The following is a 14523-nucleotide window of genomic DNA, read 5'->3' as shown; positions in this document are numbered from 1 at the left end:
TGGTGGGGTACTGTTGTGTTGTAGGGTGGTGGGTACTGTTGTGTTGTAGGGTGGTGGGTACTGTTGTCCTGTAGGGTGGTGGGGTGCTGTTGTGTTGTAGGGTGGTGGGGTACTGTTGTGTTGTAGGGTGGTGGGTACTGTTGTGTTGTAGGGTGGTGGGTACTGTTGTGTTGTAGGGTGGTGGGTACTGTTGTGTTGTAGGGTGGTGGGTACTGTTGTGTTGTAGGGTGGTGGGTACTGTTGTGTTGTAGGGTGGTGGGTACTGTTGTGTTGTAGGGTGGTGGGTACTGTTGTCCTGTAGGGTGGTGGGGTGCTGTTGTGTTGTAGGGTGGTGGGGTACTGTTGTGTTGTAGGGTGGTGGGTACTGTTGTGTTGTAGGGTGGTGGGTTACTGTTGTGTTGTAGGGTGGTGGGTACTGTTGTGTTGTAGGGTGGTGGGGTACTGTTGTCCTGTAGGGTGGTGGGTACTGTTGTGTTGTAGGGTGGTGGGTACTGTTGTGTTGTAGGGTGGTGGGTACTGTTGTGTTGTAGGGTGGTGGGTACTGTTGTGTTGTAGGGTGGTGGGTACTGTTGTGTTGTAGGGTGGTGGGTACTGTTGTGTTGTAGGGTGGTGGGTACTGTTGTGTTGTAGGGTGGTGGGTACTGTTGTGTTGTAGGGTGGTGGGTACTGTTGTGTTGTAGGGTGGTGGGTACTGTTGTGTTGTAGGGTGGTGGGTACTGTTGTGTTGTAGGGTGGTGGGTACTGTTGTGTTGTAGGGTGGTGGGGTACTGTTGTGTTGTAGGGTGGTGGGTACTGTTGTGTTGTAGGGTGGTGGGTACTGTTGTGTTGTAGGGTGGTGGGTACTGTTGTGTTGTAGGGTGGTGGGTACTGTTGTGTTGTAGGGTGGTGGGTACTGTTGTGTTGTAGGGTGGTGGGGGTACTGTTGTGTTGTAGGGTGGTGGTGTACTGTTGTGTTGTAGGGTGGTGGGGTACTGTTGTGTTGTGGGTGGTGGGTACTGTTGTGTTGTAGGGTGGTGGGGTACTGTTGTGTTGTAGGGTGGTGGGTACTGTTGTGTTGTAGGGTGGTGGGGTACTGTTGTGTTGTGGGTGGTGGGTACTGTTGTGTTGTAGGGTGGTGGTGTACTGTTGTGTTGTAGGGTGGTGGGGTACTGTTGTGTTGTGGGTGGTGGGTACTGTTGTGTTGTAGGGTGGTGGTGTACTGTTGTGTTGTAGGGTGGTGGTGTACTGTTGTGTTGTAGGTTGGTGGGGTACTGTTGTGTTGTAGGGTGGTGGGTGCTGTTGTGTTGTAGGGTGGTGGGGTACTGTTGTGTTGTAGGGTGGTGGGGCACTGTTGTGTTGTAGGGTGGTGGGTACTGTTGTGTTGTAGGGTGGTGGGTACTGTTGTGTTGTAGGGTGGTGGGGTACTGTTGTGTTGTAGGGTGGTGGGGTACTGTTCTGTTGTAGGGTGGTGGGTACTGTTGTGTTGTAGGGTGGTGGGTACTGTTGTGTTGTAGGGTGGTGGGTACTGTTGTGTTGTAGGGTGGTGGGGTACTGTTGTGTTGTAGGGTGGTGGGTACTGTTGTGTTGTAGGGTGGTAGGGTACTGTTGTGTTGTAGGGTGGTGGGTACTGTTGTGTTGTAGGGTGGTGGGTACTGTTGTGTTGTAGGGTGGTGGGTACTGTTGTGTTGTAGGGTGGTGGGTACTGTTGTGTTGTAGGGTGGTGGGTACTGTTGTGTTGTAGGGTGGTGGGTACTGTTGTGTTGTAGGGTGGTGGGGTACTGTTGTGTTGTAGGGTGGTGGGGTACTGTTGTGTTGTAGGGTGGTGGGGCACTGTTGTGTTGTAGGGTAGTGGGTACTGTTGTGTTGTAGGGTGGTAGGGTACTGTTGTGTTGTAGGGTGGTAGGGTACTGTTGTGTTGTAGGGTAGTGGGTACTGTTGTGTTGTAGGGTGGTGGGTACTGTTGTGTTGTAGGGTGGTGGGGTACTGTTGTGTTGTAGGGTGGTGGGTACTGTTGTGTTGTAGGGTGGTGGGGTACTGTTGTGTTGTAGGGTGGTGGGTACTGTTGTGTTGTAGGGTGGTGGGTACTGTTGTGTTGTAGGGTGGTGGGGTACTGTTGTGTTGTAGGGTGGTGGGGTACTGTAGTGTTGTAGGGTGGTGGGTACTGTTGTGTTGTAGGGTGGTGGGTACTGTTGTGTTGTAGGGTGGTGGGGTACTGTTGTGTTGTAGGGTGGTGGGTACTGTTGTGTTGTAGGGTGGTGGGTACTGTTGTGTTGTAGGGTGGTGGGTACTGTTGTGTTGTAGGGTGGTGGGTACTGTTGTGTTGTAGGGTGGTGGGGTACTGTTGTGTTGTAGGGTGGTGGGTACTGTTGTGTTGTAGGGTGGTGGGTACTGTTGTGTTGTAGGGTGGTGGGGTACTGTTGTGTTGTAGGGTGGTGGGTACTGTTGTGTTGTAGGGTTGTGTTGTAGGGTGGTGGGGTACTGTTGTGTTGTAGGGTGGTGGGGTACTGTTGTGTTGTAGGGTGGTGGGTACTGTTGTGTTGTGGGGTACTGTTGTGTTGTAGGGTGGTGGGGTACTGTTGTGTTGTAGGGTGGTGGGTACTGTTGTGTTGTAGGGTGGTGGGTACTGTTGTGTTGTAGGGTGGTGGGGTACTGTTGTGTTGTAGGGTGGTGGGGCACTGTTGTGTTGTAGGGTAGTGGGTACTGTTGTGTTGTAGGGTGGTGGGTACTGTTGTGTTGTAGGGTGGTGGGTACTGTAGTGTTGTAGGGTGGTGGGTACTGTAGTGTTGTAGGGTGGTGGGTACTGTTGTGTTGTAGGGTGGTGGGTACTGTTGTGTTGTAGGGTGGTGGGTACTGTTGTGTTGTAGGGTGGTGGGTACTGTTGTGTTGTAGGGTTGTGTTGTAGGGTGGTGGGTACTGTTGTGTTGTAGGGTGGTGGGGTACTGTTGTGTTGTAGGGTGGTGGGGCACTGTTGTGTTGTAGGGTAGTGGGTACTGTTGTGTTGTAGGGTGGTAGGGTACTGTTGTGTTGTAGGGTGGTGGGTACTGTTGTGTTGTAGGGTGGTGGGTACTGTTGTGTTGTAGGGTGGTGGGTACTGTTGTGTTGTAGGGTGGTGGGGTACTGTTGTGTTGTAGGGTGGTGGGGTACTGTTGTGTTGTAGGGTGGTGGGTACTGTTGTGTTGTAGGGTGGTGGGTACTGTTGTGTTGTAGGGTGGTGGTGTACTGTTGTGTTGTAGGGTGGTGGGGTACTGTTGTGTTGTAGGGTGGTGGGGTACTGTTGTGTTGTAGGGTGGTGGGTACTGTTGTGTTGTAGGGTGGTGGGTACTGTTGTCCTGTAGGGTGGTGGGGTGCTGTTGTGTTGTAGGGTGGTGGGGTACTGTTGTGTTGTAGGGTGGTGGGTACTGTTGTGTTGTAGGGTGGTGGGTACTGTTGTGTTGTAGGGTGGTGGGTACTGTTGTGTTGTAGGGTGGTGGGTACTGTTGTGTTGTAGGGTGGTGGGTACTGTTGTGTTGTAGGGTGGTGGGTACTGTTGTGTTGTAGGGTGGTGGGTACTGTTGTCCTGTAGGGTGGTGGGGTGCTGTTGTGTTGTAGGGTGGTGGGGTACTGTTGTGTTGTAGGGTGGTGGGTACTGTTGTGTTGTAGGGTGGTGGGTACTGTTGTGTTGTAGGGTGGTGGGTTACTGTTGTGTTGTAGGGTGGTGGGTACTGTTGTGTTGTAGGGTGGTGGGGTACTGTTGTCCTGTAGGGTGGTGGGTACTGTTGTGTTGTAGGGTGGTGGGTACTGTTGTGTTGTAGGGTGGTGGGTACTGTTGTGTTGTAGGGTGGTGGGTACTGTTGTGTTGTAGGGTGGTGGGTACTGTTGTGTTGTAGGGTGGTGGGTACTGTTGTGTTGTAGGGTGGTGGGTACTGTTGTGTTGTAGGGTGGTGGGTACTGTTGTGTTGTAGGGTGGTGGGTACTGTTGTGTTGTAGGGTGGTGGGTACTGTTGTGTTGTAGGGTGGTGGGTACTGTTGTGTTGTAGGGTGGTGGGGTACTGTTGTGTTGTAGGGTGGTGGGTACTGTTGTGTTGTAGGGTGGTGGGTACTGTTGTGTTGTAGGGTGGTGGGTACTGTTGTGTTGTAGGGTGGTGGGTACTGTTGTGTTGTAGGGTGGTGGGTACTGTTGTGTTGTAGGGTGGTGGGTACTGTTGTGTTGTAGGGTGGTGGTGTACTGTTGTGTTGTAGGGTGGTGGGGTACTGTTGTGTTGTGGGTGGTGGGTACTGTTGTGTTGTAGGGTGGTGGGGTACTGTTGTGTTGTAGGGTGGTGGTGTACTGTTGTGTTGTAGGGTGGTGGGGTACTGTTGTGTTGTGGGTGGTGGGTACTGTTGTGTTGTAGGGTGGTGGTGTACTGTTGTGTTGTAGGGTGGTGGGGTACTGTTGTGTTGTGGGTGGTGGGTACTGTTGTGTTGTAGGGTGGTGGTGTACTGTTGTGTTGTAGGGTGGTGGTGTACTGTTGTGTTGTAGGTTGGTGGGGTACTGTTGTGTTGTAGGGTGGTGGGTGCTGTTGTGTTGTAGGGTGGTGGGGTACTGTTGTGTTGTAGGGTGGTGGGGCACTGTTGTGTTGTAGGGTGGTGGGTACTGTTGTGTTGTAGGGTGGTGGGTACTGTTGTGTTGTAGGGTGCTGGGGTACTGTTGTGTTGTAGGGTGGTGGGGTACTGTTCTGTTGTAGGGTGGTGGGTACTGTTGTGTTGTAGGGTGGTGGGTACTGTTGTGTTGTAGGGTGGTGGGTACTGTTGTGTTGTAGGGTGGTGGGGTACTGTTGTGTTGTAGGGTGGTGGGTACTGTTGTGTTGTAGGGTGGTAGGGTACTGTTGTGTTGTAGGGTGGTGGGTACTGTTGTGTTGTAGGGTGGTGGGTACTGTTGTGTTGTAGGGTGGTGGGTACTGTTGTGTTGTAGGGTGGTGGGTACTGTTGTGTTGTAGGGTGGTGGGTACTGTTGTGTTGTAGGGTGGTGGGTACTGTTGTGTTGTAGGGTGGTGGGGTACTGTTGTGTTGTAGGGTGGTGGGGTACTGTTGTGTTGTAGGGTGGTGGGGCACTGTTGTGTTGTAGGGTAGTGGGTACTGTTGTGTTGTAGGGTGGTAGGGTACTGTTGTGTTGTAGGGTGGTAGGGTACTGTTGTGTTGTAGGGTGGTGGGTACTGTTGTGTTGTAGGGTGGTGGGTACTGTTGTGTTGTAGGGTGGTGGGTACTGTTGTGTTGTAGGGTGGTGGGGTACTGTTGTGTTGTAGGGTGGTGGGGTACTGTTGTGTTGTAGGTTGGTGGGGTACTGTTGTGTTGTAGGGTGGTGGGTACTGTTGTGTTGTAGGGTGGTGGGTACTGTTGTGTTGTAGGGTGGTGGGGTACTATTGTGTTGTAGGGTGGTGGGTACTGTTGTGTTGTAGGGTGGTGGGTACTGTTGTGTTGTAGGGTGGTGTGGTACTATTGTGTTGTAGGGTGGTGGGGTATAGATAGCCTGGTAGCTTGGTGGTTGGGTTGTGTGGTAGCAGATAGCATGGTAGCTTGGTGGTTGGGTTGTGTGGTAGCTAGGTAGCAGACAGCCTGGTAGCTTGGTGATTGGGTTGTGTGGTAGCTAGGTAGCAGATAGCCTGGTAGCTTGGTGGTTGGGTTGTGTGGTAGCTTGGTGGTTGGGTTGTGTGGTAGCTAGGTAGCAGACCGCCTGGTAGCTTGGTGGTTGGGTTGTGTGGTAGCTAGGTAGCATATAGCATGGTAGCTTGTTGGTTGGGTTGTGTGGTAGCTAGGTAGCAGATAGCTGGGTGACAGGCAGGCAGACAGACAGACATAGACAGGCAGGCAGGCAGGCAGGCAGGCAGGCAGGCAGGCAGACATAGACATAGACATAGACATAGACAGACATAGACAGGTAGGCATGTAGACAGACAGACAGACAGACATAGTCAGACAAACTGTAAAAGTATCCGTTGAGGTAAATCATGCTGTGTTTATTGTATGGTGAGAGAAACTCTTCAGAAACAACACCAATACATGATATCAGGTGTTTAAAAATTGGTCCCACAGCTTTCATCAGCAACAGCAGCATGTTCAGGACCATCAGGAATGTAGAGGGTGGAAACATCTCAATCCAACAGTCAAGACACACAATATTACACATTCAGTGTGAAAGGTAGACATTGTATATATATAACATGTAATACATCAAATAATACATATAGTGTTAAAGCTTTTCACCCTCTATACTGCATATGATGGGAATGAGGATATGAGAAATGTTGAGGGTCTTGAATGTTTACATGATACTGTATATGATGGGAATGAGGATATGAGAAATGTTGAGGGTCTTGAATGTTTACATGTTACTGCTGATATGGGGGGGGGGGGGGTTGTCCACTGAGGACCAAGTAACATCTCAATATGGTGCATTCTAAAAAGAAAGTAAAATCTAGAAATATTGAAATGAGATTATTTCATTATCTGTAAAAACACATTTCAACCTGATCTGGATTTACAATAAAAAATAACGGTAGCTTCAGAATGACAGATTTCTATTGACGAGTTAGAGCAGATTTTGATTCATTCAGACATTAGATTTCTATTGACGAGTTAGAGCAGATTTTGATTCATTCAGACATTAGATTTCTATTGACGAGTTAGAGCAGATTTTGATTCATTCAGACATTAGATTCTATTGACGAGTTAGAGCAGATTTTGATTCATTCAGACATTAGATTTCTATTGACGAGTTAGAGCAGATTTTGATTCATTCAGACATTAGATTCTATTGACGAGTTAGAGCAGATTTTGATTCATTCAGACATTAGATTCTATTGACGAGTTAGAGCAGATTTTGATTCATTCAGACATTAGATTCTATTGACGAGTTAGAGCAGATTTTGATTCATTCAGACATTAGATTCTATTGACGAGTTAAACCAGATTTTGATTCATTCAGACATTAGATTCTATTGACGAGTTAGAGCAGATTTTGATTCATTCAGACATTAGATTCTATTGACGAGTTAGAGCAGATTTTGATTCATTCAGACATTAGATTCTATTGACGAGTTAAACCAGATTTTGATTCATTCAGACATTAGATTCTATTGACAAGTTAGAGCAGATTTTGATTCATTCAGACATTAGATTCTATTGACGAGTTAAACCAGATTTTGATTCATTCAGACATTAGATTCTATTGACGAGTTAGAGGAGATTTTGATTCATTCAGACATTAGATTCTATTGACGAGTTAAACCAGATTTTGATTCATTCAGACATTAGATTCTATTGACGAGTTAGAGGAGATTTTGATTCATTCAGACATTAGATTCTATTGACGAGTTAAACCAGATTTTGATTCATTCAGACATTAGATTCTATTGACGAGTTAAACCAGATTTTGATTCATTCAGACATCTCTCCTAAAAATATAAAAAGATAATATTCTGAAACTTTAACAACTAAAATTGTAGATACGTAAAACAGAAATACATTTTTAAAAATCAGAAAAGTGGAGAAGAACAAATCAGGATAAAACTGTTTTTGATTAAATAGTATCTTTCGATAAAACAAAAATAAGTGAACAATATTATCAAAAGTGTTGAACGAAAGTCAGTGTTGAGGCCATTTTGATGTAGAGTAGGTGGAAAACATGCTGGTGATCTTTAGCCTGCTGGTGATCCAATATCCATGTCTGACTGCTAATACACACTGAATACATACAAACGCAACATGTAAAGTGTTGGTCCCATGTTTCATGAGCTGAAATAAAAATCCCAGAATTGTTCCATACGTACAAAAAGCTTGACATTCCTCTGTTAGTGAGCATTTCTCCTTTGCCAAGATAATCCAACCACCTGCATCCCAGTCATGTGAAATCCATTGATTAGGGCTGAAATAATTGACTGATTTTCTTCTATGAACTGTAAGTCAGGAAAATCTTTGAAATTGTTGCATGTTGCGTTGCCATTTTTGTTCAGTATAGACGCCATGTAGCAGATGCTTTTATCCCAAAGAGCCTTAGTTATGCGTGTATACATATGGGTGATCTCAGGAATTGTACCCACTATCCTGGCACAGCAAGTGCCATGTTCTACAAACTGAGCTCCAGAGGACCAGTAACCCAGGAGCAGTTTTCTAACCAATTCTGAACATAGAGGAATATGATCCAGACATGGCCTGCATATCCTCCACTATACGCCCAGTTTCACACAGGCATACGTCTGAGGCGGCAACAGTGTGCACATGTCTTCCATTGGGGACCATAGATCACTCCTCCATCACCTCCTCTCAATGGTTCTCTTCCTCCTCAGAGGACTCTGGGCGCTCAAAGTCTTCAGCTCGCTGTACTGCACCTACACACAGAGGAATATGGCCAGGTATAATTCATAACAGCAGAGCTGTAGGGCTACAGTGTCTGAGGAGGTCATACTACCAGGTGCGGTCACACAACAGTCACAGTAGCTCTCAACTAGTGTTGCAGAATTCTGCTAACTTCCCCGATTGGAGGATTCACACACTTCCTGCTTATTCCCTCCTGAATCCATGAATCTTCCAACAGATTTCCCCCCAAAAACTAGGACTTTTGGGAAAGTTAACAGAATTTTGCAACCCTACTCTCAAACTCTGTGGTGACAATAGTCACAGAAGTTATCAGCTCTGTGGTGCCTTCGCCCGGCAACTGAAAGGCACCTGACCCTAACACCTTGTATAATCCGCAAGGGCTGTTAGGGAGGAAACATTAAACAGACATTAGACCGGGCTATAATTACCTAGGCAACAACATGTGGGATATAGGTTTACTGGCTTCCTGAATCTGATCTAGAGGTTTACTGGCTTCCTGAATCTGATCTAGAGGTTTACTGGCTTCCTGAATCTGATCTAGAGGTTATAACCTGAAATACTAGAGGTTTACTGGCATCCTGAATCTGATCTAGAGGTTTACTACCTTCCTGAATCTGATCTAGAGGTTTACTAGCATCCTGCATCTGATCTACAGGTTTACTGGCTTCCTGAATCTGATTTAGAGGTTATAACCTGAAATACTAGAGGTTTACTGGCATCCTGAATCTGATCTAGAGGTTTACTGGCTTCCTGAATCTGATTTAGAGGTTTACTAGCATCCTGAATCTGATCTAGAGGTTTACTGGCTTCCTGAATCTGATCTAGAGGTTTACTAGCATCCTGAATCTGATCTAGAGGTTTACTGGCTTCCTGAATCTGATCTAGAGGTTATAACCTGAAAGACTAGAGGTTTACTGGCTTCCTGAATCTGATCTAGAGGTTATAACCTGAAATACTAGAGGTTTACTGGCTTCCTGAATCTGATCTAGAGGTTATAACCTGAAAGAATAGAGAATTACTGTCTCACTGAATATGATCTAGAGGTTTACTGGCTTCCTGAATCTGATTTAGAGGCAATAACCTGAAAAGGATAATTCCACCACTTTTTAAACTCCCATTCACTATGCCCAGAACCACACCAGTGTCTACATATGTGAATAACAACACATTTCTATGTTCTGTAGCTACAAACATAAGAAGAAAAGGTCCTTTAGGTTTTCACTTTTCATGCAGAGTTTCTACATTTACATGTGATGACTTTCCAGGCAGGAAGAGTATTATCCAGCTCCCCGCTGATCTCACAGTCTTCCTAAATCACTGTGTTATCTGTTGAAAAGTGGTGGAATTGCCCTTTAACCTTGATAGACACTTACCTTGTGAACATCTGAAGGAACTCTCCTCAGGAAATCCAACACCTCATTGTTGTCAATGGCGTACGGGGCCCGTAATTTCTTGGTGAATTTATTAATTCCTGAAAACAGACATTCAGGAGAAGCAAAATAAAACAGTCTGTATAAACCAGTAATCTGGGTGGATCTGATGCAGCTATAATTAAATAAAAAAAGAAAAGGAACAAGTTGTCAATACATGTGTGTACTTACTTTACAGCCTATCAGCACGGCATGTATGATACTGTATTGTTTTGGTATATTTGATATGCTGACCTCATAGAATCAATTGACATGGAAAATTGACAATAGTTCTAGATATCTTAACAAATGAAAACATGCACTTACCCCATAATAGAAGGATATATCGTACAGGGATGAAGTATGTCAGAACTGTTACTGTCACCAGGATAAGGAAGGCAAGGTTGGAGAGGAACGGTACTGACCAGTTAAAGGTGCTGAAGAAGAGAACACAATACATATTCATATTGACTAGAAACACAATATATATTGACTAGAAACACAATACACATTCATATTGACTAGAAACACAATACATATTCATATTGAGTAGAAACACAATACATATTCATATTGAGTAGAAACACAATACATATTCATATTGACTAGAAACACAATACATATTCATATTGACTAGAAACACAATATATATTCATATTGAGTAGAAACACAATACATATTCATATTGAGTAGAAACACAATATATATTCATATTGAGTAGAAACACAATACATATTCATATTGACTAGAAACACAATACATATTCATATTGAGTAGAAACACAATACATATTCATATTGAGTAGAAACACAATACATATTCATATTGAGTAGAAACACAATACATATTCATATTGAGTAGAAACACAATATATATTGAGTAGAAACACAATACATATTCATATTGACTAGAAACACAATATATATTCATATTGACTAGAAACACAATACATATTCATATTGACTAGAAACACAATATATATTCATATTGACTAGAAACACAATACATATTCATATTGAGTAGAAACACAATACATAGAGTAGAAACACAATACATATTCATATTGAGTAGAAACACAATATATATTGAGTAGAAACACAATACATACTGAGTAGAAACACAATACATACTGAGTAGAAACACAATACATATTCATATTGAGTAGAAACACAATAAATATTGAGTAGAAACACAATACAGAGTAGAGACACAATACACATTCATATTGAGTAGAAATGCTAAATATTCATATAGAGTAGAAACACAATACATATTGAGTAAAAACATAATACATATTCATATTGAGTAGAAATGCTAAATATTCATATAGAGCAGAAACACTAAATATTCATATTGAGTAGAAACACTAAATATTCATATTGAGTAGAAACACTAAATATTCATATTGAGTAGAAACACAATACATATTGAGTAAAAACACAATACATATTGAGTAGAAACACAATGCATATCGAGTAGAAACAATATATATTCATATTGAGTAGAGACACAATACGTATTCATATTGAGTAAAAACACTATACATATTGAGTAGAAACACAATACATATTGAGTAGAAACACTAAATATTCATATAGAGTAGAAACACTAAATATTCATATTGAGTAGAAACACATGTGGATACTACAACAATATTGAGGACTACAAGATATTCAAAGATAATTACATACAGCGGAGAGGTGCAGTGGAATGTGTTGTTTCACAGGGTCAGTCATGGTAGTATGATACAGTGCCTTGCGAAAGTATCCGGCCCCCTTGAACTTTGCGACCTTTTGCCACATTTCAGGCTTCAAACATAAAGATATAAAACTGTATTTTTTTGTGAAGAATCAACAACAAGTGGGACACAATCATGAAGTGGAACGACATTTATTGGATATTTCAAACTTTTTTAACAAATCAAAAACTGAAAAATTAGGCGTGCAAAATTATTCAGCCCCTTTACTTTCAGTGCAGCAAACTCTCTCCAGAAGTTAAGTGAGGATCTCTGAATGATCCAATGTTGACCTAAATGACTAATGATGATAAATACAATCCACCTGTGTGTAATCAAGTCTCCGTATAAATGCACCTGCACTGTGAGTCTCAGAGGTCCGTTAAAAGCGCAGAGAGCATCATGAAGAACAAGGAACACACCAGGCAGGTCCGAGATACTGTTGTGAAGAAGTTTAAAGCCGGATTTGGATACAAAAAGATTTCCCAAGCTTTAAACATCCCAAGGAGCACTGTGCAAGCGATAATATTGAAATGGAAGGAGTATCAGACCACTGCAAATCTACCAAGACCTGGCCGTCCCTCTAAACTTTCAGCTCATACAAGGAGAAGACTGTTCAGAGATGCAGCCAAGAGGCCCATGATCACTCTGGATGAACTGCAGAGATCTACAGCTGAGGTGGGAGACTCTGTCCATAGGACAACAATCAGTCGTATATTGCACAAATCTGGCCTTTATGGAAGCGTGGCAAGAAGAAAGCCATTTCTTAAAGATATCCATAAAAAGTGTCGTTTAAAGTTTGCCACAAGCCACCTGGGAGACACACCAAACATGTGGAAGAAGGTGCTCTGGTCAGATGAAACCAAAATTGAACTTTTTGGCAACAATGCAAAACGTTATGTTTGGCATAAAAGCAACACAGCTCATCACCTTGAACACACCATCCCCACTGTCAAACATGGTGGTGGCAGCATCATGGTTTAGGCCTGCTTTTCTTCAGCAGGGACAGGGAAGATGGTTAAAATTGATGGGAAGATGGTTGGAGCCAAATACAGGACCATTCTGGAAGAAAACCTGATGGAGTCTGCAAAAGACCTGAGACTGGGACGGAGATTTGTCTTCCAACAAGACAATGATCCAAAACATAAAGCAAAATCTACAATGGAATGGTTCAAAAATAAACATATCCAGGTGTTAGAACGGCCAAGTCAAAGTCCAGACCTGAATCCAATCGAGAATCTGTGGAAAGAACTGAAAACTGCTGTTCACAAATGCTCTCCATCCAACCTCACTGAGCTTGAGCTGTTTTACAAGGAGGAATGGGAAAAAATTTCAGTCTCTCGATGTGCAAAACTGATAGAGACATACCCCAAGCGACTTACAGCTGTAATCGCAGCAAAAGGTGGCGCTACAAAGTATTAACTTAAAGGGGCTGAATAATTTTGCACGCCCAATTTTTCAGTTTTTGATTTGTTAAAAAAGTTTGAAATATCCAATAAATGTCGTTCCACTTCATGATTGTGTCCCACTTGTTGTTGATTCTTCACAAAAAAATACAGTTTTATATCTTTATGTTTGAAGCCTGAAATGTGGCAAAAGGTCGCAAAGTTCAAGGGGGCCGGATACTTTCGCAAGGCACCGTAGGTGTTGTTTTACAGGGTCAGTCATGGTAGTATGATAGGTGTTGTTTTACAGGGTCAGTCATGGTAGTATGATAGGTGTTGTTTTACAGGGTCAGTCATGGTAGTATGATAGGTGTTGTTTTACAGGGTCAGTCATGGTAGTATGATAGGTGCAGTGGAATGTGTTGTTTTACAGGGTCAGTCATGGTAGTATGATAGGTGTTGTTTTACAGGGTCAGTCATGGTAGTATGATAGGTGTTGTTTTACAGGGTCCGTCATGGTAGTATGATAGGTGTTGTTTTACAGGGTCAGTCATGGTAGTATGATTGGTGTTGTTTTACAGGGTCAGTCATGGTAGTATGATAGGTGTTGTTTTACAGGGTCAGTCATGGTAGTATGATAGGTGCAGTGGAATGTGTTGTTTTACAGGGTCAGTCATGGTAGTATGATAGGTGTTGTTTTACAGGGTCAGTCATGGTAGTATGATAGGTGTTGTTTTACAGGGTCAGTCATGGTAGTATGATAGGTGCAGTGGAATGTGTTGTTTTACAGGGTCAGTCATGGTAGTATGATAGGTGTTGTTTTACAGGGTCAGTCATGGTAGTATGATAGGTGTTGTTTTACAGGGTCAGTCATGGTAGTATGATAGGTGCAGTGGAATGTGTTGTTTTACAGGGTCAGTCATGGTAGTATGATAGGTGTTGTTTTACAGGGTCAGTCATGGTAGTATGATAGGTGTTGTTTTACAGGGTCAGTCATGGTAGTATGATAGGTGCAGTGGAATGTGTTGTTTTACAGGGTCAGTCATGGTAGTATGATAGGTGTTGTTTTACAGGGTCAGTCATGGTAGTATGATAGGTGTTGTTTTACAGGGTCAGTCATGGTAGTATGATAGGTGTTGTTTTACAGGGTCAGTCATGGTAGTATGATAGGTGTTGTTTTACAGGGTCAGTCATGGTAGTATGATAGGTGTTGTTTTACAGGGTCAGTCATGGTAGTATGGGTTGTTTTACAGGGTCAGTCATGGTAGTATGATAGGTGTTGTTTTACAGGGTCAGTCATGGTAGTATGATAGGTGTTGTTTTACAGGGTCAGTCATGGTAGTATGATAGGTGTTGTTTTACAGGGTCAGTCATGGTAGTATGATAGGTGTTGTTTTACAGGGTCAGTCATGGTAGTATGATAGGTGTTGTTTTACAGGGTCAGTCATGGTAGTATGATAGGTGTTGTTTTACAGGGTCAGTCATGGTAGTATGATAGGTGTTGTTTTACAGGGTCAGTCATGGTAGTATGATAGGTGCAGTGGAATGTGTTGTTTTACAGGTTCAGTCATGGTAGTATGATAGGTGTTGTTTTACAGGGTCAGTCATGGTAGTATGATAGGTGTTGTTTTACAGGGTCAGTCATGGTAGTATGATAGGTGTTGTTTTACAGGGTCAGTCATTG

At 43.6% G+C, this 14523-nt stretch overlaps 1 protein-coding gene across 4 annotated transcripts in view; it reads right to left on the bottom strand.

Moving 5' to 3' along the window:
- Positions 1–5930: 5930 nt before the first annotated feature.
- The window catches only part of LOC135554330 (multiple C2 and transmembrane domain-containing protein 2-like), a 112600-nt gene continuing 104007 nt past the window's right edge, over positions 5931–14523 (bottom strand). For 3 of the 4 annotated variants that reach the window (XM_064986581.1, XM_064986600.1, XM_064986591.1), the window contains 3 exons: positions 10047–10156; positions 9684–9781; positions 5931–8321 (listed from right to left, as the gene is read on the bottom strand). In XM_064986581.1, coding sequence (XP_064842653.1) covers positions 8247–8321; positions 9684–9781; positions 10047–10156 — 283 coding nt within the window. In that variant the 3' untranslated portion in view covers positions 5931–8246. Of the gene's footprint in view, positions 8322–9683; positions 9782–10046; positions 10157–14523 lie in introns of those variants that run through there. The other variant, XM_064986608.1, reaches the window with a different exon arrangement.

The sequence above is a fragment of the Oncorhynchus masou genome, chromosome 2 (assembly GCF_036934945.1).
Source record: "Oncorhynchus masou masou isolate Uvic2021 chromosome 2, UVic_Omas_1.1, whole genome shotgun sequence".
Lineage (NCBI taxonomy): Eukaryota > Metazoa > Chordata > Actinopteri > Salmoniformes > Salmonidae > Oncorhynchus > Oncorhynchus masou.
This window is presented reverse-complemented; position numbering and strand designations above follow the sequence as displayed.